The 25,082-nt window shown below is 48.3% G+C and overlaps 1 protein-coding gene across 3 annotated transcripts in view; it reads right to left on the bottom strand.

The window, feature by feature from the left end:
- Nucleotides 1-25,082, bottom strand: part of FTSJ3 (FtsJ RNA 2'-O-methyltransferase 3) — a 416,394-nt gene that overhangs the window by 310,616 nt on the left and 80,696 nt on the right. For all 3 annotated transcript variants that reach the window (XM_069629038.1, XM_069629037.1, XM_069629039.1), the window contains exon 6: nt 9,704-9,803. In XM_069629038.1, coding sequence (XP_069485139.1) covers nt 9,704-9,803 — 100 coding nt within the window. The remainder of the gene's footprint in view (nt 1-9,703; nt 9,804-25,082) is intronic.

The raw sequence follows: 25,082 nt of genomic DNA, 5'->3' as shown, positions 1-25,082 counted from the left end.
CCCTTCTGGCAGGCATTTCTGCAAAAACCATTAGAAAACTACAGACGTTCCAAAACAATGCACTTGGAACTGCCACTGGTATTTCCAAAAGGGACAACATTTCAACAACCAGGAAACTTGTACACTGGCTCCCCATCAAGGAACGCATCATGTTCAAATCCCTCACCGTTACCCACAAACTCCACGCCCCTTTACCTCGCTCAGCGTTTTGCCAAATCCTCATCTGACAGACGTGTTAGGCAAGGTTTGAATGCAGTACCCTCTGGCAACACTACAAACAACTACAACGACTACAGGTGTAAGCAAACCAACCGTTGGTACAAGTCTGTACTACACAGTTTTGGTAGCGTGTTGAGCAGCCAGGCTCATCTCAAGAGGGCAAATGTGAGCAGTAATGATTTAACACAGAGGTCTACAATCACAGGTGTTCAAATAAACGTATACACAAATTAATAGGTATTTATTAAAGAAACCTTATCCGTCAGTTATAAAACATTCATTAGAAGGAGGCAATTATATAATAAACACACAAATATACTTCAATATTATTTCAGAATGCTTTTCAAGGAGTAAAAGCAAAAGGTTATTAGAACATGAAAGGTTACAATTATTCCGAGACATTGTAGATATTTTGAGTTCACCAGAAAAGTCAATTCAATTAAATAGGCTAGACCAAAGTCAATGGTCTTGGATAGGATAAAGAGGTTCTGGTAATTAAACGGAAAAGTCTCTGCACATGTTCTTGGAAGTAGTTTGTAAAGAATCATATGTTGGGTCACAAGCTGGTTAGGCCTGCGAGTTGCAAAAGTTACAAGCACTTTCACAGTGAGAGGCAAGTTCTCTCAGTTTTGTTTTACAGTACCTTACAATTAAGAAAAAGATGCAGCCGATTCTGTTCCTGGCAGTTCCTGCAGATCTCACTGTTCCTGGGCCTCAGTCATGGGGACAAGAGGGAGGACGTCGGGGGACTCCTGCACTGCACTGGGACTGGTCAAAGCTTGCAACTGGCAAACTTCAATTTCAGTGGCTGTTTCACGTTTCAGCTACCGCACTGGTAACAACGCTGGTCCTGGCTGTCAAGGTGGACTGTCCTTGCTTCTGAGGTCCTGCACTCAGCTGAGGAGGGTCAGGCTCGGTCCGACATATCCGGAGTCCAGAGGATCTTCCAAACTCTTTTGGCAAGATTACAAGCAACGCACACAATCTGGTGTCCGTCTCCCTGGCTCTACGGTTTCCTGCAGCACTCTGAGGAAATGCAACCAGCTCTGAGATAGGTGTCCAGGTGGCTTACTTGGGAGTTGATTGGTCCTACCAGGTCAAAGGAAGAAGTAGTCCTTTCAGGGCTTCTCTGTCAATGTGAATCTTGGCGATTTGGACCTGCAGCAGGGCTTTGCCGGGCAAACCAATGGTCCAGGAGTTGCAGCAGCCGTCCTCTTCAAGCTCTTCTTCGGTTCCTTCGTTCCAGTGGTCGACTCTGCCGTCCAAACCAAGAGACTCGCCTTTTATTCAGTTCTCTCCCATTCATTCCAGTCTAGCTGTCACTCACCCTGCAGGGTGGCTATCCTTGCCGGACAGTCAACCAGCCAATCATCACAGAGTGCATTTGGGTCTCCTAGGACACTAATCACAAGGAGTTTCAGGCACCTCCCTCACTTCCTGCCCACTGCAGACACTCGGGCGCCAGAGGTGGTCTTCACTCCTGAAGCCCGCCAAAGTCAGCCAATCACCACAGAGTGCATTTGGGTCTCCTAGGAGACTAAGCACAGGGAGTTTCGGGCACCTCCCGCACTTCCTGCCCACCTCTGGCACTCTGGCACTCCTGAAGCCCGCCAAAGGCGAATGAACAAAAGACCAAACCTGGTTTGGCGCGCAGAGAAAAACTCTAGAAGGACCTTTCTACAAAGAAATGGTGAAAAAAGAAGACCAGGACCTGTTTTAACAAAGGAGGCTCAGGCACCATCTTGAAAAACATGGCTCCCGCGATTTAACATTAGCGGGGCTACGAATAGTTTGCGGTCGGGGAAAAATCATGGTAATTTGTTGTAAAACCACGGCCACCAGCCATTCTGAGAGGAAAGGGTAACATTTGGCTGTTACACGAATCTAGACATAGGGGATACTAAGTAACTCCTCCAAGACTCTATTGTAAGATAGGGTGTGCTTGGTCTAGAAATGTACAGGACTAAGTGAAGTCAATTTCACTCCACTGTTCTGGGAAACAGTAGTTTTTCCCAGATAAGGTAGTTCAACCTTGGGAAAGCCTGAAAGGCTTCCCTGTGTCACTGCACTGAGGGTGCTGTGTGACAATTGAAAAATATGATGCCTATGGAGTTGGTTAAACTTCATAACCAAAGAAACAAACACAGAAAACACATTGAATTGAAAAGTTCAAAGTCCCTAAGTGTAGCAAAAAAGGCTGGAGGGAATTGGCACATTTATAAGAATTCTCCATAACAAGACCCACAAGAACGGCCTATATAAATCGTATCACCATCCCCAAGACCCTGAGGGCAAGGGCAGGAGGAACTAGCTTTCCCGTCATTGCAGTAACCAGCTGGAATTCCCTCCCTCCGCACGTGAGGCACATCGATTCGCAAACCGCTTTAGGAAATCAGTCAAAACACTATTGTTTGTGTAAATGTACCTGAACTTTATTGCCAAACATTTTAAGTAAGCTTTCCCACGCCTTGTAACCTTGTTATGTAATGTACCTTGTATGGAAACACATGCACTTATGTATATGCATTTCTTCACCCTGCAGGCCTGTAACTAAGACGTCTTCTTGCAACAGCGCCTCGATGCCCACAGGCTGTAGTGCGCTTTACAAATCCAAATAAAGAAAAATGTCACTTTAATATTCTTGGGAACAGTCGTTCTCACAGGAAAAGGTATTTAAACCTTAAGAGAACTTAAAGAATTTCTCTGGGACACTGCACTGAAAGTGCTGTGTGGTTACCATGCAAAAAGTAGATGCCTATGGCGTTTGACTCCAAAAACTAAGGAAACACAATCCAAATCAGATCAAAATACATGAAAGAGGGAGAATAAGGGCTCAATCACTCCAGGGTTAAAATGAAAAAGTCCTCAAGTCAAAAGAGCTGGGGGGTCTCTAAGGTAGAAGGGAATTTGCACAGAAATAAGAATGTTCTCTAACAGCCCTTATCCTACAGTCTCATGTAATATTTTTTATGTTACCCTCACTACTTAAAATTGCAGGCATCAGTGGTGTCATTTTCCTACCATCGCACTTTTCTACTGCAGGCTGAATCCTCAGATGCAGTATAGCACCCATGGGTGACCATTTTGTCAAAATGGCCCCAGTCTTCTTTTTTCGCCATTTTTGGTTTGTGAGGTCTTACTTGGGTTTTACTCTGTGTGCCAAGCCAGGTTTGAACCCTTTGTTCGTTTTGCATTTGGCAGGCTTCAGTCCTGAAACCCGCCTCTGGCTCCAGTGTGTCTGGAAGGGCAGGACGTGAGGGAGGTTCCCGAAACTCCTCTGTCCTTTGTCTCTAGGAATGCCTGAATGCAACCAGTCCTGGCTGGCTTTCAGAACAGCCATCCTGCTGTGTGATTGACAGCCTAGGCTGTGCATGAATGGGAGAAACCTGCTTAAACGGAGGGGGTTTTGGGACTAGAGGCTGTTAAACAAGATTGTATGCAGCAAACCGGTGGGAGACTACACCAGCCTTGCCCTCTTGGCAATAGATACCCAACTATTGGTATAGGTCTGTACTACACAAGTTGGTAGAGTGACTGAGCAGCCAGACTTATCTCAAGAGGGGTAATTGTGAGCTGTAGGGATGTACATGGAGTTTCACAAATACAAGTAGTCAAATAACACTTATGCTCAAGGTTTGCCTTCTTTAGAAAGGGCAATTGGCAACAATAAAAATACATTACCTTAGATTTTAGGTTAAGCAGGTAGATACCCTTTTGGGAGGGGAAAACACACACACACACCCACACACACACACACACCCCACACCCCACACACACACCCCCCCCCCACGACTTCAATTACTAGGACACTGTGGACATTGATATGTCACTTTTGATACTTCAATGCAATACTGAGTGGTGGAAAAGGAATAGGTTTGGAAAGGAAAAAGTCTAACAACAAGTTCTCTAAACAGGTAAGCACTTTACAATCCCCCCCAATGAAGTATAGGTTAACCCTTTTCCAGCAATACAAGTAACTTATGTACCACCTGTGAGGGACAGATGAACACAAAGTCAATGGGTCAGAAGAATCTGCAGGGAGTCAGGATAGCCTGTGAGACACAATTTTCAATTGAAAATGTCTAGGGGAGCTGAGGCACTTCAGCTAGCAAGAAAGTATTGCATAATGTTATTTAGAGCGCTTGCAGAAAAGAATTACTGGTGGGCCTCAAGCTGCAAAGCTTGTGAAAGCAAAGCTGCAAGCAACTCTGCAGAAAAAGCAGCCACTAAGTCTCCAGTGAAACAGACAAGCTACAGACCAAAACGGTAAGTACCCCTTTAGTCAAGACAGTACCTTAGGTTGGAAGAAGAGGATCCTGCTGGCTACCGTTCAGGTTGCAGTCCTGCAGTTCCTGGGTTCAAGGGCCTCAGTCGTGGAGACAAGAGGGAGGACTCCTGCACTGCAGTTTGAAGGTTGGCAGCAGCTACGGGCTCTTTCCAAATCCGCTGCACTTCGCAGTTTCAGCTATCGGTCAATAGCACCACCGCCGTTCTGACACTTGGTGGGCTTCCCTTGCTTCTGGGGTCCAGCACTTTGTTAAGGTGGCTCAGGCTTGGGTCGTCCTACTTCGAGAGGGTCCTTGGGATCTTCCAGGAGCTTGGGTCCAGTTTAAAGAAGATGCACTCGATTCTGGCACTCGGTTCCAGCTGCATCAAGGAAGTACAGCCAGCAGAGAAAGGGGCTCCAGGCAAGTCTTGGAGTCAGTTGGTCCCACCAACTGAAGGGAAGAAGTCATCCGTTCCGGGCTTCTCTAGTCAATACAAAAATTTGAGCTTCAGCATTGTAGCAGGGCTTCACCGGGAAAACCAATGGTCCAGGAGGTGCAGCAAGCTTCTCTTCCAGTTTCTTTCTTCAGTTCCTTCGTCCAGTGGTCGACTGCCTTCTGTTCAAGAACTTTTACGCAGGTTTCTACCATTAATTTGCAGCCTAGCTGTCATTCACAGCAGGGTGGCTGTCCTGCAAGGACGGACAGCCAGCCAATCACATTTGGGTGCATTCAGGTAACCAAGGACACTAAGCACAGGGAGTTTCAGGAACCTCCCTCACTTCCTGCCCTGCCAGACACGCTGAAGCCAGAGATAGTTTTCAGCACTGAAGCCCACCAACGAACCAAGGGACTAAACCTGGTTTGGCGCGCAGAGTAAAACCAAGAAAGACCTCACAAGCAAGAAATGGCAAAAAAAGAAAACCGGGCCATTTTGACAAAATGGCCACCCCCGGGTGCAATACTGCAGCTGAGGATTCAGCCTGCGGTAAAAACACACAATGGCAGGAAAATTAAACCGCTGCCAGCGATGTAGTGAGGGTAACTACAAATATGTTACATGAGTAAGTAGGAAAAGGGGCTACTAAGTAACCTTCCAGTACTTCCACATAAGATGGGGTGTACTAGACCTACATAGAAAAAAACAGGTAAGTAAAGTCAATTTCACTTTACTACTCTTGGGAACAGTAGTTTACCCAAAAGAAAGTATTTAAACCTTATGAGAAATCCAAGGGACTTCTCTGTGACACTGCACTGAGGGTGCTGTGTGTCACAATACAAAAGGTGATGCCTATGGAGTTTGTCAGACTCCAAAACCAAAAGAAACAGAGTCCAAATCAGATCAAAAATACGAGAGTGAGAAAAAGGTCTCACTCGCTCCAGGATAAAAATAGAAATGTCCTACAATCTAGCAAAAGAGCTGGGGTATTAAACATGCCAACTCCTGGTACAACCAGGACCTACTTGAGTTAAAAGCACTCAAAAGGCAAGCCCTTAACAAATGGCAATCTAGCCCCACTGCCTCCTCACATGAAACATACCTCACAATTGCCAAGTAATACAAAAGTGCCATTGCCGCAGCGAAAGCAGCTGCTCATAACCTCAGAATCGACAAAGCCAAATCCCAGTCCAAGGAATTGTTTGCCATCTTCAATGAACTGGTCATCCCCCCCACCTCCATGTCTACACATCAGACTGAGAAGGATGAGAAATGGTGTAACGAAATCCAACACGCTATGTTAAATAAAATGAAACTACTCCAGGAGAAAATTAAGGTCAACTTCAACAACTTGCCCAAGGTTGTGCCCCCAGCACACACTGGCCCTAAACCAGATCAGAGTGCTCCGCCTGACTCAAACACCCCCCCCCCCCCCCGACACACTTTACCTTCAGGGAAGTAGCCATACCCGAGGTTGTACTAATTATGAAGCATATAAAAGTGTTGCTGTGTAAGGGTGACATCTGCCCAGCAAGCATAATCAAAGACTGTGCTGTAGCTCTAGCTCCCTTCATTACAGCCTTTATTAATGCATCGTTCACCACCGGCACAGAACCCTCCTCCCTTAAGGAAGCATGGGTCCGTCCTTTGTTAAAAAAAGCCCACATTGGACCCAGACTCCCCAAACAACTACAGGCCCATCACCACAGTGCCTTTCTTGCTGAAAATTCTAGTAAGGCTGCATATCTACAGATACAGTCCTACCTAGAAATGCACATCATCTTGGGGAAGAGGCAATCTGGCTTTCGCCCGCGGCATGGCACAGAGTCAGCTCTGCTAGACTTAAAAAAAAAATCAGCTACTAGAAAACATGACAAGGGCAAGTCGGCAGCATTTGACTTGGTGGACAACAAGATCCTAGGGAAACACCACAGATGCCGCCCATTTCTCCCATGAAGCCACCACCTGGATAACCTCCTTCCTGGAGGGCTGAGCCATGAGGGTCTTCGCAGACCAGGCATCAACTGCTCAAAACTCACCCTCCACCCCCCAATCGGTTGTGGAGTGCCACAAGGTTCCTGCACATCCCCTACGCTCTACAACCTATTCACCCTGCCATTGTTCAATGACCTAGAGGAATTCTGCATAACATTCACCAATTATGCTGACGATACACAAATTCTTCTCCCACTATCTGGTGACTATGAGCAAGACCTCAATACCTTACAACAAACATATGCAATCATCCAGGCATGGACGACAGCCAATGGCCTTTGTCTCAATGGGGGGGGGGGAATTCTACTGGTAGGCCCCAAAGAGACCCTGAACAAACTAGACAGCAAATACAGCAACTTCAGCATGGAGAACACTGCAATTACGGTGTCTGCTGCAGTAAAAACACTGGGAGTATACCTGGACTCCACCCAGTCTATAGAAAGACAAGTTAGCTATAACTCATCATCAGCAGCTCTCAACTAAAATCATTAATGCTGTAAAACCCCACCTCTCCTCCAAAAATGGTCTCAGTATTGCCATAGGTGCAAAATTGGATTACTGTAATGTTCTCCTCCTAGGTACCTCCTCCAAAAATCTTAAGTGATAAATCACGCAAAATAATGCTCTCAGTATCCCTAGGAGAGAGCACATCTCTGGAGCCAGGAAAGACGCCCACTGGCTACCGATCAAAGAACGTATACTGTTCAAAACACTCACCATCACACACAGATGCTTGTCTCAGTCGGCACCCCCCCCTACCTAGCAGAACGAACACATCAAATTCAATCCCACAGACCTAAATGGGACCTATACTCACACCAACTTACAATCCATGCATTCAAAACTGGACCCCCCCCGGCTTTGGCTCTTTTGAAGTCCTAGCACCGAAATCCTGGAACTCACTAACACTCAACCTTAGAAAAGAAAACTCTTGGCTTTCAGATAAGCACTGAAAACCAATCTTTTCAAGTAGACTGTACCTTTCTCTGCTGTTCCCCTGTAACCAGGTAACACGAATACTGTCTTGAGCTTTAATCATGTAAAGTTGTACCCAATACCGTTATCTATGTTAACTTGCACCTAAGTGAATATTCTGTAACAGCGCCACGATGCCTTAGGGCGCTTTATAAAAATGGAAATAAATAAGGTTGAAGGGAATTAGCACAAAACTGAGAATTCTCCCTAACAGTGGGTTACTTAATACCAAGTAGACAAGTGCTGTGTAGTCTCACACAGTGTTACTACATCAATTCTTGCCAAACACCTGTCTTGCTTCGTTTTCTTCAAGAAGGCCAGGCAAATCTCGCACCCATTCTCGTTGTGGTCAGGGTGCAGGCAGTACAGACACTTCTGATGTTTGTCCTCCACGAAGATGTTCCTTAGCCCGCATTGGGTGCAGGGCCTGAACACTGTCCTTCCCTCCTTTTTCTCCTCCGTCATGGTGGGAGGGCGGGAAGTAGGCCCAAGACGGCCTTCCAGAAACTTCGACGAACTGCCCTTGAGGGACGCGCAAACTGACAAGTCCCCATTGCCGACCGATGAAGATAGAAGCACATGGGCTCCGATGGACAAACATAGAACTTTTCTGTGAAATCGTGGAGGAAAAATTACAAAAGTGCTCAGTGAGCAACTCAAGGACTCCCAACACTGAAGCATGCAGTACAAATCTAAAGATGGCTACCAGAGGCGGGGCTTAAGGAGAGGACAATCATTGGATGGAGGCAGTATGAACCCAGAGGTCAGTGACTGGCTTAGAGGAGAAATGCAGAGTTAAGGTGAAAGTGAAAGGGTTTTTTCTATTACCAAGGATTCCCCACCTGACTGGGAATATTCATGAGCATGTGAATCCATGTCAGACCCCATGCTGGTGAAGAAAAGATTTTCTTAACGGGTCATACAAACATACCGCTGCAAAATTAACTTTGTGCATTTGGGAAGGTGCAAATAACAATTAGGAATCTCAGACATTTACAGCTAAATCTTATGTGGAAGTTGAAGGATGGTGTGCACTAGATCCTTGCCTGTAGACTCGGCTCTTGCTTACTGATCTCCAAGGGCTCTTAAGTGACTGCCCATCAAATCTTTATTTCAATCCATGCTCTGTACCATACCATCAATATCCATGCTCCTTCCGACTGTCTCCAGTTTGCGTAAATGTAAAAATGTTAAACCTAGGTGCGTTCTTTTTCCCAATCTTTACAATGAGGCTACAGTCGTGCTCAAGACCAGTGAGCGTGCTCGTTTTGAGACAAAATGGGACACAGTGGAGATAGAGTCCAAATAAAAAAGATAAAAACGTTCAAAAACAGTGCTATTGGGTACACAAAGTGAATTAATCCTGTGTTTTACAACTCGCCCAGATTATAAATTTTGCTTTTTTTTTTTTTAACCACTTAAAGAGCATTGTGGGACTCCTAAATCGAATACATTGAAGTATGTTATTGTGCTTTAAGCAGAAAACATATGAGGTAACTACGAAATCTAACAAGTGCAGTGCCACAGCCGACGTGAGCTAATATAAATCTTACAACTCTGTTAACTTCAAATTCTATTTCCGGCACCTTTGGAGCCAAACCATCCTAAAATAGAACCCTATGTAAGACAAAGAAAACACTGTGAGCAAATGTATTAAATTAAAACAGGATAGCAAAAAGTACCAGCTACCTGTCACTTCCTGCTGATTTTTACAAGTGGCAATGAAACAAAAGAAATTAAACACGAGTTAGGTCTGGAAAGTGGGGCAGAAAGGCCATCAAGAGACCAAGCACAAGTAGGAAGAACTCACCTTGTGAAAACGCATCGTACACCCAGCTCGCACCAACGTTAGGGGCACCATCATTCAAAACCACATCTGCTTTCCACGTCTGCAGAGCCTTGCGCAGTGCCTGGGAAGAGAAGAACAAACATGAGACATAGCCCGAAAGATCACCAGGGTCATTTGTAGTTGAGAGAGAAGATATTGCTGCACCCGAAAGATAACCAGGGTCAGTCCCAGTGTGAAAACAGAGACAAGCAATTGCAGAGCCCACAGTTCTCATTTCCACAGAGACCTAGGAAAGCTAGGTAGATGGGAAAGACAACAGCTATAAGCCTGTAGTGGGGTAAGAGCTGGCTGTTTTCTAGTGGCAGGAGAGCCTGCTGCGCAGAGTTGCATTGCCATTTTAAGAGGAGCGAGAAGAGTTGGCTATATGTAGACACCAATGCTCCATTCTCAAGGGGCAGACAGAAGCCATGGCACAAGTCTAAGGGGAAATAAAATAGCCACCAATCTGAAAGAAAACACCACATCAATGTATGGGACAGAGGAGAGCTGGCTCTTTAGAAGGACCACAGCTTTATTACTGAGTGACAAAGGAAAGCCAGCTGTCCAGACAGACCAAAGCTCTGGCACCAGAGTATAGGGAAAAGTCAGCTGTGTAGAGATGCCACAGCTCTAGCCCTATTTGACAGAAGAGAGCAGGATTTACAGAGAGACCATGGCTCCGATACCAGATCTAGTGTCCCATTTCTAGGACAGTTTTTCTGAAGTCTAACAGAGTACAAGACTCCACTCTTAGTATAAGGCTGTATCACCGGAGAATATGGTAGCGTACACAGAGCAGCCAGGCTTAGGAGGGACAGGGGGCTGTAGGAAAAGTGCATAGAACCTGTGGTATACCAAGGATTCAATAGAAACAACCAGAAGTATTATATAAAATAAATATTTATTATAAATGCAAGGAGGCCAAGTTAAGCCTTGGGGTAAGTACTGGTCATAGACTAACACACACATGATACAAATGCAACACAATGCTTGAAGGTACACAGACCAAAGCAAAAACTTTATTCAGAATATCTAACAGTAATTCTACGGAGATCAGACCTTCTCATACACATTTAGTATAGGACACCTATTAATGGGGAGTAAAACCACAATTAATTTACAGTAATTCACGGGTAGTAGACCCAGTCAGTTATGCAGCCACAATCAGTTAAGGAATCACATAATCAACCAACCCAGTTACCAGGATACTTTCCTAAATAGTGTAACACAGATTCAAGGAACACTATATACCTATGTTAGGCAAAGTCTGTATGCAGTACCCTTTGGGACCACTACACACAAATACGACTACAGGTGTAAGCAAACCAGCCTTTGGTATAAGTCTGTACTACACAGTTTTGGTAGCGGAGCTGAGCAGCCAGGCTCATCTCAAGAGGGGAATGTGAGCAGTAATGAGGTTACAAAGAGGTCTACAATCGCAGGTGTTAACTTACGCTCAAGGTTTCTTTGATAAATACTTATTAATGTATCGGTCAGTTATAAGACATTTATTAGAAGGAGGCAATAAATAACACACATACTTCAATACTATTTCAGAATATTTTTCAAGAGGGGTAAAAGGCAAAGATTATTAGAACATGAAAGGTTACAATTATTCTTCGGCAGTGTAGATATTTTGAGTTCACCAGAAGAGTCAATTCAATTAAATAGGCTAGGCCAAAGTCAATGGGCTAAAGCCTTGGATAGGATAAAGTGGTTCTGGTAAGTAAACAGTGTTAGGAAGAATTCTCATAAATGTGCCAATTCCTCTCTACCTTAGAGACCCCCAGCTCTTTGGCTGACCTTTAGGACTTTTACTTCTGTTTGTTTTCTGTGTTTTTTTCTTTTGGTTATTGATTTTTAGATAACTCCATAGGCATCATCTTTTCATGTGTGTTACACAGCACCCTCAGTGCAGTGAGACAGGGATTTCTTTTAGACTTCCAAAGTGTTTAAATACCTTCTCTGGGATAAACTACTGTTTCCCAGAGAATGTAAGGTTAAACTGACTTTACTAGTCTTTTTAAATTCCTAGACCGAGCACACACCATCTTCCTATAGAGTGCTAGAGGGGTTACCTAGTATCCCGGTGTCTAGAAACTCATGTAAATCATACTGAGATGGGATTACAGGTGGCTTACTCCTGAGTTGATTGGTCCCACCAACGGTCCAGGAGTTGCAGCAGCCGTCCTCTTCCAGCTCGTTTTCGGTTCTTTCGTTCCAGTGGTTGACTCCGCTTCCCAGTCCAAGAGACTCGCCTTTTAAACAGTTTTCTCCCTTTCATTACAGCCTAGCTGTCACTCACCAAGCAGGGTGGCTGTCCTACCAGACAGTCAGCCAGCCAGCCAGCCAGCCAGCCAATCACCAGAGAGTGCATTTGGGTCTCCTAGGAGACTAAGCACAGAGTTTCGGGCACCTCCCTCACTTCCTGTCCACCCAAGACACTCGGGCGCCAGAGGCGGTCTTCACTCCTGAAGCCCGCCAAAGGCGAATGAACAAAGAGACCAAGCTCGGTTTGGCGCGCAGACACTCTCTAGAAGGACCTTTCTAAAAAGAAATGGCGGAAAAAGAACACCGGGACCTGTTTAAACAGAGGGGGCTCAGACGCCATCTTGAAAAACATGGCTCCCACGATTTAACGTTAACGGAGCAACGAATAGTTCGTGGTCTAGCAAGTTCATGGTAGTTTGTTGTAAAACCACTGCCACCAGCCATTCTGAGAGGAGAGAGTAGCATTTGACTGCTACCTATCTAGACACGGGTAACCCCTCCAGCACCTTATTGTAAGATATGGTGTGCTGGGTCTAGGAAATTAAAAGACTAGTAAAGTCAATTTCACTTTACTTACTCTGGAAAAACAGTAGTTTATCCCAGAGACAGTATTTAAACCTTGGGAAAGCCTGAAAAGGCTTCCCTGTGCCACTGCACGGAGGGTGATGTGTGACAAATGAAAAGATGTCTATGGAGTTGGTTAGACTCCATAACCAAAAGGAAACACAAAACACATTTCAAAACACATGAGAGTGGGGAAAAAGGGTCACACTCTCCAAGTAAAATAAAATCCAGCAAAGTTGCTGGGGGTCTCTAAGGTGAAGGGAATTAACACATTTATGAGAATTCTCCCCATCAACCTATGACTACATTTATGATAACACAGTTATACTAAGTGAGTAAGAACTGATGGTATAATATTCAATTACAGTTGCATTTCAGCTCAGTAGAGCACAGTCTAAGATAAGCAAAAACTCTACACTAATTTAGGATGCACCAGGCAGACCAAGGTCAGCTAAACCTACGGAACACTTTTGAAGAATGGCACACAGCTATTCTAGGCAGGTAAAACCTAATGTAATGTAATATTAGAGTTGCTTTTCAGATCAGTGGAACACAGGTGAGCTAAGCAATAACTTTTAGGATGGCAAAAGGCAGACCCCGGTTAGTAAAACCCACAGTAACTTATCAAGAATTGCACACAGCTATTCAAGCTAAGTATGAGCCCTATACTTTTTAAATGGCGCCATCAACTTAAAAGTAGGTATAAACTTAAGACCATTTTAGCATCTGTATAAAAAACAGACCAGGGAAAGCAAAACCCAATGTTACAATAGATAGGTAAAACCTAAGGCAGACCTATTCTAAACAGGCTATACAGCAGGTTAGGGGAAGCAAGACCCAGCAGGGAAACTTCTACACCTATTCTATGAAAGAAATAGTTTGTGAAGCCAACATTACTTTTGGGGACGAGGCATAACCAATTCACAAGTGAGTGAAACAACCTTACATATACTTTTCAGAATGGCACAACACACAATCAAGGTAAGAACTCTTGTAAGTAACTTTTAAACACTGGTAATATTCTAATGGAGAATCCCTTTCTTATCCAGCCCTTCCCTAGTCTATTGCATGTGTTCGCTCAGAGGCAGAAGAAGGACCCTTGTGGTCTAGGTGCCAACTGTAGGTAGGTTGAGATAGTGTTTTGTTGTAGGCAAAAGTGAGAGTTCCTGAGGAAGACTGTTCAAACAAGTATTTCACTTTAAAGTTAGTTAGGGTCCAGGGACTTCTAAAAAGACACCCTAGAAGGATTCCAGCAGTGGGCCTGGGTGAACTCAATGAGTGGCCTCCCAATCGCAGAACACACCCCAAAGCTACACAGGAATCACAAAGGCTTAAGGTAAGTAAATACTCCAGCCAAACAGTACCTTAGCACGGAACAAGAGTTTGCAGCAAGGATCAGCAGCTAAAAACCTGGTTGTTGGATTCCTTGGTCATGAAGACAGAAATCAGGATTTTGGAAATGCAGCAGGGATCAACAAAGGAGGCTCAGGCAAGAGTTTCTTCGCGGCTGGATGTGGCTCTGTGGTTTTGGCGCCCTTTTCAGGAGCCAGAAGACTGAATATCACAGATTGCTGGTAGGAGAGAAATTTTCAGACTCGATTCACGTCTATGGAGGTCCAGCAGGATGCCCACAAAATGTCAGCTCGAGTCGGAAGACCACGCACTGCACACTGGCTCGAGGTCCCAGGCTATTGCAGCCCCGCAAGGTCGCAGCACGGCGTGTGATGGCTCAAAATGCAGGTCTTGAAACTAGTGGATCTCACCAGGCTCTGGGTCATCGTTTTCAATCGACTCCCTCGCCTTCCTGCCTTCACAGACACTGGAGCCTGGGCGGGCTTGACCGAGGTCTCCCACTGAAGATAGAAATCACACAATGGACTTTTCCGCCCCGCAGGGCATGGGAAGAGCCAAGAAAGGACAAGGAACGTGAAAAGAACAAAAAAATAAATAAAAATGTCATGGGCCATTTTGGCAAAATAGGCACCCATGGGTGCCTTTACCGCAGCTGTGCAAACAGCCTGCGGTAAAGGTACACCAAATTTGTAAAAAGGTTCACTGCCACAAGTCATTTAAGGTAAAGTTGTCCCTGTAACAGAATTGTTACAGTGCTAATTAGAAAGGGGTTGCATGGAATCTCTCCAGCACTCCACATAAAGGTGGGGTGTGCTGGTTTCACCTAACAAAATGTAGAAGGGATAATTATCCCCATTGTACCCTTGCCAACTGTAGTTCTCACAAGGTCAGCCAGAGACAGTAAAAGGGGAACCACAGGGGCAACCCTGTAACAATGAAAAGGTATATACCAATATATGTTGTTAGGCAAGATTTGATGTAGTAACCCTGAGGAGACTACACTAGCCTTGTCCTCTTGGTATTAGGTAACCCACCCATTGGTATAGGTCTGTGCTACACAAGTTGGTAGAGTGACTGAGCAGCAAGACTTCTCAAGAGGGGTAAATGTGAGCTGTAGCATCGAAATCCACAAATACAAGTATCCAAATTACATTCAAGGTTTTCTAGTAAAATAATTATTTATTTAACCGTCCGTTTTAAATAAGCAGTCTTTAAAAAGGGCAATGTGCAACAATAGAAATACACCCCAAAATACTTTCTCAGAATCAAGTCAAGCAAGCAGATACTCTTTAGAGACTCTTCATACACACTTCCTATACCCTGAGGTGACTTCAACAACTAGGACAGTATTGACATTTATATCACTTTTTGTACTTGGTAAATTCTGAGTTTGGTAAAAAGGGAAGGTTATAGGAAGGAAAATGGTCAACAGGTTCTCAGAGCATGTGAGCACTTAAATCTCCCAATGAAGTCTAGATAAAAAAACTTTCCCAGCAAATATTTGTTCAAAACCAATGCATCACCTATGAGACACAGTAAGCATCAAAGTCAACGGGTTAGAAGAGTCTGCAGGAAGCCAGGACAGCCAAAGTCAATTTGGAACCAAGTCTATGGAGCTGAGGCACATCTTAGAGATAGAATAAAGTCTTGCAAAGTTAGAGAGTTATTGTAGAAAGTCACTATTGGGCCACATGCTGTTGCACTTGTGAAAGTTAGAGCCTTGCACAACTCTAGAAAAAGCAGCTACTGCAAGTCTCAACCCAGAAGAGCAAGCTACAGATAAAGAGGAAATGTTAGGCAGAATTCTCAGAAATGTGCTAATTCCCTTCTACCTTAGAGAGCGCCAGCTCTTTTTGCTGGACTTCAGGACTTCAGGACTTTTGCCTGGAGAGAGACCTTTTTTCCCCAATCTCTCATCCATTTTTGTGTAATTTGAACTTGTTTCCTGTGGTTTTGGAGTGACTAACTTCATAGGCATCATCTTTTTACATTGTGCCACACAGCACATTCAGTGCTGTGACACAGGGAAGTCTTAGATTTCCCAAAGGTTTAAATACCTTCTCTTGTAGAACTTTTTCCAAGAGCAGTGAAGTGAAATTGACTTTACTTACATTTGTAACTTTCTAGACCAAGCACACACTATTTTACAATAGGGTGCTGGAGGTGTTACTTAGTATCCCCTTTGTCTAGTTTCTCATGTAACATTATTATGTTACCATTTCTACAATTAATGGCTGGTAGCAGTGGTTTACTTTTTACTACCATTGAGTATTTTTACCGCTGGCTGCAATTGCAGCTGCAGTAAAGCACCCATGGGTGCCCATTTTGTCAAAATGGCCTGGTCTTTTTTTTGCCATCTCTTGTAGGAAAGGTCCTTCTTGAGATTTACTCTGCGCACCAAACCAGGTTTGGTCCCCTTGTTCCCTTTGTTCGTTTTGGCTCCAGCATGTCTGGCAGGACAGGAAGCGAGGGAGGTTCCCGAAACTCCCTGTGCTTAGTCTCCATGGGTACAGGAATGCACCCAAAGGTGATTGGTTGGCTGGCTGTCAGCCACCCTGCTGTGTGACAGCTAGGCTGTGAATGAAGGGAGAAACCTGCATAAAAGGAAAGGTCTTTTTCTTAGAAGGCAGAGTCGACCACTAGACGAAGGAATCCGAAGACCACCATGCAGGAGATGCCTGCTGTAACTTCTGGACCATTGGTTTGCCCAGTGAAGCCCTGCTTCAGTGCTAAAGCTCCTAATTCGCCTAAACTAGTGAAGCCCTGCAAAGGACGACTTCTCCCCTCGAGTTGGTGGGACCAATCGACCCCAAGACAAACTCATCTGGAAATCCTGCCAAATCAGGATTTCCAGATGAGTTTGTCTTGGGGTCGATTGGTCCCACCAACTCGAGGGGAGAAGTCGTCCTTTGCAGGGCTTCACTAGTTTAGGCGAATTAGGAGCTTTAGCACTGAAGCAGGGCTTCACTGGGCAAACCAATGGTCCAGAAGTTACAGCAGGCATCTCCTGCATGGTGGTCTTCGGATTCCTTCGTCTAGTGGTCGACTCTGCCTTCTAAGAAAAAGACCTTTCCTTTTATGCAGGTTTCTCCCTGTCACTGTTACTGCAGGAACAGATTACCAGGGAGATGAACACCAGAATCGAGTGGGTGTCTAAGTCGTACTCTAGCTTAAGAAAGATCCTCTGGACTCCCATGAAGCAGGACTGATCAAGCCTGAGCCACCTCAACAGAGTGCTGGACCCCAGAAGCAAGGAAAGTCTACCAAGTGTCCAAGAACCGCAGTGGTGCTAGTCGCAAGAAGCTGAAACCGCAAAGTGCTGCTGACCTGAAGTTTGCCCATTGCTGCCACCGACCGTCAAACCGTAGTGCAGGAGTCCCCAGACGTCCTCCCTCTTGTCCCCACGACTGAGGACCAGGAACAAAACAGGATCTGCCATACTACAACTGGAACAGAAGCCATCTGGAACCAATTTCTTCAGACCTAAGGTACTGTGAACTAAGGGGCACAAACCCCTTGTTGTGTAACCTTGCTAGCTCTCAGTTGAAACTTGTCTTGGTTGCCTTTGCAGAGTTGCTTGCAGATTTGCCCCTCACAAGCCTCCCAGCTTGTGGCCCTACAGCGATTTCATTTTCTACAAAGACTTCTAAAACATTGTACAAGACTTTTTACTTAACTTCAAGAAGTGCTTCAGCTCCCCTAGACATTGCTCAATTAACATTGGCTGTCCTGGCTCCCTGAAAGAATCTCCTAACCTCCGACTTTGCGCTTTAACTATCCGTCAAAAAAAGTCACACTCTATAACTTGTGTAGCTGGGAAAGGGTTAATATACTTTGCATTGGGGGGCGAGTTCAAAAGTACTTACCTGCTTAAGAATATTTGTTAACCATTGTTTTATTCCGTAAACCTTTCCTTTTGACACCAGACTCAGTATTCCTATAAATGTGCCAGTGATATATCAATGTCCAGAATGTCCTAGTTATTTAAGTCACCTGCGGGTGTAGGAAGTGTCTGTGTGCCATCCCAAATAGGTATCTACCGATTTACTGAAACTGAGAATGTACATTTTCAAAGTATATTTTTGTGTTACATATATTTCTCCCTTCTAAAGAAGGCTTATTCAAACAGACTTAAATACATATTAAGGAACAAGTTACTTACCTGTAACTGTTGTTCTCCAGCATGGGTCTGGCATGGATTCACATGCTCATGAATATTCCCCGTCTTCAGGCTGGGAATCCTCGGTAAAGAAAAAACCAGTATCAGTTTCGTTTCTGATCTGTCTTTCGTAGTAGTAACCAATCACTGGTCTCTGCGTCATACTGACCACAGCCAATGACTGCCCTCTACCTAAGCACCGCCTCTGGCAGCCATCTTCAGATTTGGGAGCACGTGAAGTGGCAGTATGACCAAGTGAAGAGCCGCAGAGGGGTAGGCGGGAGGGTTCGCATGTGAATCCATGCCAGACCCATGCTGGAGAACAACAGTTACAGGTAAGTAACTTGTTCCTTCTCCAGCATGGGGTCTGGCATGGATTCACATGCTCATGAATAAAGAATACATAGCAGTACACACATGCACAACCACGGGAGGTGGCAAAGGCTCAACATTAAGCATTACATCAAACTCAACATTAAGCAGCTTACCTCCTCACCAGGCTCACCTCAGGCGAACAGGTTGCGCAGCACTGCTTGGCCGACCCTGGACTCCTCCCTGGAATCCCGATCGACGCAGTAGAATTTCGTGAAGGTGTGCGTCGACCTCCACGTAGCAGCCCTGCATATGTCCAGCAGGGGCACACCAGAAAGGAACGCCGTGGTAGCTGCGATCGCTCTGGTGGAATGGGCTCTCGGACGGCCAGGCAGCGGTCGGTTTGCCAACCGATGACAGTACATGATACAGCCGGAGAGCCATCTGGAAATGGAAGCCTTCGAGAGAGCCTTCCCCTGATTGACAGGTCCAAAGTTCACAAAGAGTTGTGACGTCTTCCGAAAACACTTCGTGCGGTCCACGTAGAACTTCAGCGCTCTAGCCACATCCATCGAGTGCAAAGTCCTCTCAGCCGGCGACGAAGGCGACGGGAAGAACACAGGCAACACCAAGGGTTCGTTGAGATGGAAGTCCGACGGTACCTTGGGCATGAAGGAGGGGTGCGTCCTGAGCACTACCCTCGTGTCGTGAAAAGTCAAGTACGGGGCCTTGCAGGAAAGGGCCTGGATCTCCCCCACCCGTCGTGCGGAGGTGATGGCCACAAGAAACGCTGTTTTCCACGACAGAAACTTCAACGGGGCCGAGTGCAGAGGCTCGAACGGAGGTCCCATGAGCTTCGTCAGCACCACGTTGAGCTCCCACGCCGGGGCCGGCGCCTTCACCGGCGGGAACGAGCTGAACAGTCCCTTCATGAACTCTTTCACCAGACGATGAGACCACAGGGACGACCGGCCCGTGGTTCTGGTGTATCGGGAGATCGCAGCAAGATGAATCTTGATGGACGCGTGTGCCAGTCCAGCTTTGGCCAGCGTCAGCAGGTACGGCAGTACTTGGGGAGCCGTAATCCGTAGAGGGTTAATCTTCTGTGCGTGGCACCAGACAGAAAACCTCTTCCATTTGTGTCCGTAGCATTTAAGAGTCGAGGACGCCCTGGCCTTTGCAAGAACCTCTCTGCAGTCGGCCGGTATGTCGTATCCTCCAAACTCTAGCGCTGCATGAGCCAGGCCTGCAAGTTCAGCGATTTCGGGTCGTGGTGGAGGATGGCGCCTCCTTCCCTGGAGAGCAGATCCACGTCCACCGGCAGCTTGAATGGCGGGGACGCTGACAAGTCCAGAAGGTCCGGGAACCATATCTGCCTCGGCCACGCAGGTGCGACGAGGATCATCCTGCACCGTGACCTCTTGAGCTGGTTGACGAGCCGGATTAGCAGTGGCAAAGGAGGGAACGCGTAGAGGAACAGGCCCTCCCAGGGGAACGAGAAAGCATCGCCCATGCTCCTCGCCTGGGGAAACCTGCCGGCGAACCTCCGGCACTTGAGTTCGTCGCCGTCGCGAACAGGTCGATCTGGGGTGTGCCCCACCGTCGGAAGAGGCGATCCACTAGATCCTGCCGTAGTTCCCACTCGTGGCACGAGCGCAGCTCCCTGCTGAGTGAGTCGGCGATGGTGTTTTTTATCCCTGCCAGATGAAACGGCACCAGAAACATCCCTTGGGCGACTGCCCAATGCCACAGGTCCTGCGCCTCCTTGGACAGTGCTGGGGACCTGGTTCCGCCCTGTTTCCTGATGTAAAACATGGTGGTGGTGTTGTCGGTGAAAATCCTCACCACCTTGCCCTTGAGGGACGGAAGGAAGGACCTGAGGGCCCAAAACACTGCACGGAGCTCCAGGACGTTGATATGTAAGGATTTCTCCGTCGGGAGCCAAAGGCCTCTTGCGTGCAGATTTTCGGTGTGCGCTCCCCACCCTTCCAGGGAGGCATCCGTGGTCACTGTCTCCTGGTGGGCTGGGGTCTGGAAGTCCATGCCCGCCGTCAGATGCGCGCGGGTGCCCCACCACCGGATCGCTCGTCGGAAACTCTCGTCGAGTGTGATCCTTTCCTCGAAGCTGCCCGTCGTTTGGATCCAGCGCGCGTCCAGGAACTCCTGCAACGGGCGCATCCGGAGCCTGCACATGGGAATGAGGTAGATGCAGGAAGACATCATTCCGAGGAGGGACTTGATGGACCTCACCTTGGCCGCGTCGGCCACCAACATCCGCTGCACCTTGCCCAGGATGGTCCTGGTCCTCTCCTCCGACGGGGAGGCCAGAAGGGACACTGTGTTGAGCCTCGCTCCCAGAAACAGAGCGTCTTGCGCGGGTACCAGGTGGGATTTGGCGTAGTTCACGGAGAATCCGAGGTCCGTGAGAAGTTGGACGGTCCTTGCCGTGTGAACCACGGCGAGCTCCCTTGTCTTGGCTCGGATGAGCCAGTCGTCCAGGTAGGGGCACTTGGTGAACACCCTGGGTGCCGACCGTAGTCCGAAGGGGAGGGCTTTGAACTGGTAATGACGCCCTTGGACCACAAACCTGAGGAATTTTCGGTGCCCCTTCAGGATGGGAATATGGAAGTAGGCATCCTCCAAATCCAACGACGACAGGAATTCTCCTTCCTCCAGCTGACCCAGGACGTGCTGGAGGGTGACCATCCGGAACTTTTGCGCCTTGATGAACTTGTTCAGACGTCGCAGGTCCAGGATGGGGCGCCATCCCCCCGTCTTCTTCTTCACGAGGAAGTATCTCGAGTAAACTCCGGAGCCCCGAAGCCTCTTTGGGACGAGTTCGATGGCGCCCTTCCTGAGCATCGCCTTTACCTCCAGGAGAAGTTGAGGGACGTGAAGTTCTTTCCTGGCCACGGGGGGGACGCGCGGACACTTTCTTTGAAACTCGAGCGCGTGGCCCCGGGCAAAAGCGTCCAGCACCCAACGGTCGGTGGAGATGGACTCCCACACGCTGACGAAGCTCGCCAGCCGGCCTCCCACCGGGGTGCTTCGGTGGGGGCCCCGACCCCACGGCCGGTTCAATCCTGCTTCGACGAGGCTTTGCCGCCTTGTCCTTGGCGACGACGGCGGGGTCCGCCAGACTTGCCTCGTCCTCTGTAGGCCTCCTGAGACGACGAGCGGGCCGCTTGACGGTAGGAGGAGAAACCGCCGCCGGAACCTTTGGAGGCGCCCTTGCCTCCGCTGCTCCGAAAGGGCGTCCGTCGTTGTTGCAGAACTCCAAGGGCCCGGACCGTCTCGGTGTCCGCTTTAATGGCCTGAAGGGAATCGTCCACTGTTTTCCCAAACAGGTTGTTCCCATCGAAGGGCATGTCCAGGACTCTGGTCTGAACGTCTTGACGGAAGTCCGTAGCCTTGAGCCATCCACGCCGCCTAAGGCAAACGCCGTTGCCCAACTGGCGGAACCCAGTGTCGGCGATGTCCGTCGCAACGGTAATGGCGTGGTCCGAAGCCACCTCACCTTCCTGCAGGATCTCCAGGGCCTCTGCCCTCTTGTCGTCCGGCAAGAAGTCCAGCAGGGGAGCCAGTTTGTACCAGAGCTCCCTGTCGTATCGGGCCACGATAGCCAAGGCGTTGGCAGCTTTAATCGTCGTCGCTGCAGACGAGATGACTCTGCGTCCCACAGCGTCCAATTTCTTTCCCTCGCCGTCCGGTGGGGAAGTCTATGTGGAGGCCGCACCCCCCCCCCGCTTTTTTCCTGGCCGCCGCAGAGACGACGGAGTCCAGGGTAGGCTGCGCCCGGAGGCACAGGGGGGCCGTGTCCGGGACCCGGTACTTTTTCTCGTACCGGTCTCTTCTAGCTGGCGGTCGTGGAAGGGTTCTTGAGGAGGGTGAGGCCCTCATCCCAAATGTCGTCCAATAGAGGCACTGCGAGGACCGTCTTCCTCTTGGCCTCGCGCCGCTGATAAAGGAAACCTTCCTTCTTCTTCTCCTCAGGGCAGAGTTGGAAAAGCTCGGATGCCCTGGCGATCATGGAGTGGAACGATCCAATCTCGTCGGGCGGAGAAGCCCTGGTGGGAGGCGACGACGGTACATCCTCGTCGTATACCTCGTCGTCCGTACCCGTCGCTGCCGTGTCAGTCCCCGTATCATCCCCTCGGGTGGACGGGGAGGAGGGCTGGAAGGGGCGCGACGGCTGAAAAGGAGGAGGGTGGATCCTTCTTTTCTTGGTAGGGGGAACCCCAGAAGGTCCCGGTTCCGGGTCTCCCGACGGGAGAGGTTCCGTCGGCAACGGTAGTCTCGTCCTTATCTCTGAGCATAAGGACTGTATAGCCAACAAAATGGCCGCCGAGCTGTCTCGCGGCGCTGGCAGAGGGGAATCCGACGGGCGATCAGGGGCCCCGTCGGTACCCTCGACGATGTCGTCGTCACCTGCGTCGGGATCCATCCCAACGGGCCGGTCTTCTTCCACGCCGAGGCCGTGGCTTAAGACTTCGACCAGCTCCTCCTCCGAGGTTGAGGCCGAATCTACGACGACGCCCTGCCCCCCCCTTTTTCTTCCCCACGGGGGATTTCACGGGGGTCCTATCGATGGGCACAAAAGAGGACTCCCTCCGAGGTGGCAGGGAGACTCTGAGCCCCGAGGTCGCCACCACTGGCGTAGCCTCCACAGGCTGAGCCAGGGCCGCCGCGACAGACTCTATAGAGGGCTTGGCCGGATGGATTAAGGCCTTCACCACCTTAGGTGCGCTCACCGCCTTATCCTTGAGGGGGGGGACAGTGCCTCGCTCCCCCTCCGCCTTCGAGCTCGACCGGGGCCTCTCTATGAGCCTCGCCGGGTGCTCGGCCTTCCTCTTACCCGACCCGGAGCGTTGGCTCGTGGTTGATGGTGCCGGGGAGGGTGCGCCCAGCCTGGCGCCCGTAGAGCCCGACCGTTCGGCGCTCCCGGTGCCAGCGGACTCGCGGTGCTTGGCCTTATGTTGGACCCCCGTCGCCGGGGCGTCCTCAAAGGTCTTAGAAGACCGCTCGGATTTCTTCCTCTTCTTCTCGCCGGACGGGCTCTTCCCTTCCAGCCAGTTGGCGAGACGTTGATGGCGGTCCTTCATGGTCCGCTCCGACATGTTGCCGCAAAATGCACAGTCCTTCTCCACGTGCGTCTTGTCCTCATGTAGGCAGTAAAGACAAAAAGAATGTTCGTCCTCCTTGAAGACGTTTTGCAGCTGGCATCCAGGGCAGACCCTGAACAGCTTTCCGGGCGTCGAGCTTCCCTTCTCCTGGGCCATGACCGGGCCTGAGAAACTTCTGGAGTCCTCCAAAAGCGTAGCTCGACGAATCTTCACCCTTGAGGGGCGTAGACGAATCCGACACGGGTCCCCGTTGATCGGATGGAGAGTCGGTGGAGCTTGAGGCTCTTTTGACCGAAAAAAACAAAGTTTTTTGAGAAAAAACGTGAAAAAAATAGCACTAACGCTCGAGAGCAATAGCACGAGGATCCCAACACATGAACGTGCGGTAAAAATCTGAAGATGGCTGCCAGAGGCGGTGCTTAGGTAGAGGGCAGTCATTGGCTGTGGTCAGTATGACGCAGAGACCAGTGATTGGTTACTACTACGAAAGACAGATCAGAAACGAAACTGATACTGGTTTTTTCTTTACCGAGGATTCCCAGCCTGACGACGGGGAATATTCATGAGCATGTGAATCCATGCCAGACCCCATGCTGGAGAATCAAGAAACCTTGAGTGTAAAAGTTTGTTTAGATAATTGTCACTGAATCCCTATGTTATAACCCTAGAGCTCACATTGACCCCTCTTCAGATAAGCCTGGTTGCTCAGTCACTCTACCAACATGTGTAGTACATGCTTATACCTAAGGTTGGGTTACCTATGGACAAACCTTGCACAGTGTCCCACAGGGTACTGCATACAATCTTGCCTAACAGGTATTCATAACAGTACCTTAGGTTAGAAGAAAAACTGTTCCAGCTGGCTTCTGTTCCTGTGCAGGTCTGCAGAGCCTGGGTTCCTGGGCCTCAGTCATGGGGACAAGAGGGAGGATGCCTAGAGGACTCCTGCACTGAAACGGGACAGTCAGCAACCGAAAAGGATCCATTTCTATTCAGTGGCGCTTCGCGGTTTCAGCTCCTTGCGTCTAAGCAAATAGCAACACTGCAGACTCTTGGCTGTCAAGATGGCTTTCCTTGCATCTGGGGTCCAGCACTCTGTTGAGGTGGCTCAGGCTCGGTCAGTCCTGCTTCCTGGGAGTCCGGAGGATCTTCCTGGAGCTCTTGGCCAACTTAAAAGCAACGCACACGAACTGTTGTTACTCTCCTGGCTCTTCGATTAACAGCAGCAACTGCAGTGGAAATTCAACCAGCATCGAGAGGATATCCAGATGGCTTACTTTGGAGTTGATTGTGTTTCTTTTGGTTGTGGAGTCTGGTGGGACCAGAGTTCAAATCACATTAAAAACAAACGAGAGAGTGGGGAAAAAGGGTCTCACTCTCTCCAGGTTAACAATTCAAGTCCTCAAAATCCAGCAAAGATGCTGGTGGTCTTTAAGGTAGAGAGGAATTAGCACATTTCTGAGTAGTCTCCCCAACAGTAGGAAAATTAAACCACTGCCAGCAGCCATTTAAAGTAGTGAGGGTAACATAAAAAATGTTACACAAGTAAGTAGGAAATGGGGCTACTAAGTAACCCCAC

This window comes from Ambystoma mexicanum, chromosome 12 (assembly GCF_040938575.1).
Source record: "Ambystoma mexicanum isolate Mex_15411 chromosome 12, UKY_AmexF1_1, whole genome shotgun sequence".
NCBI lineage: Eukaryota > Metazoa > Chordata > Amphibia > Caudata > Ambystomatidae > Ambystoma > Ambystoma mexicanum.
The sequence above is the reverse complement of the archived record's forward strand: the minus strand, read 5'-3'. Positions and strand labels throughout refer to the sequence as shown.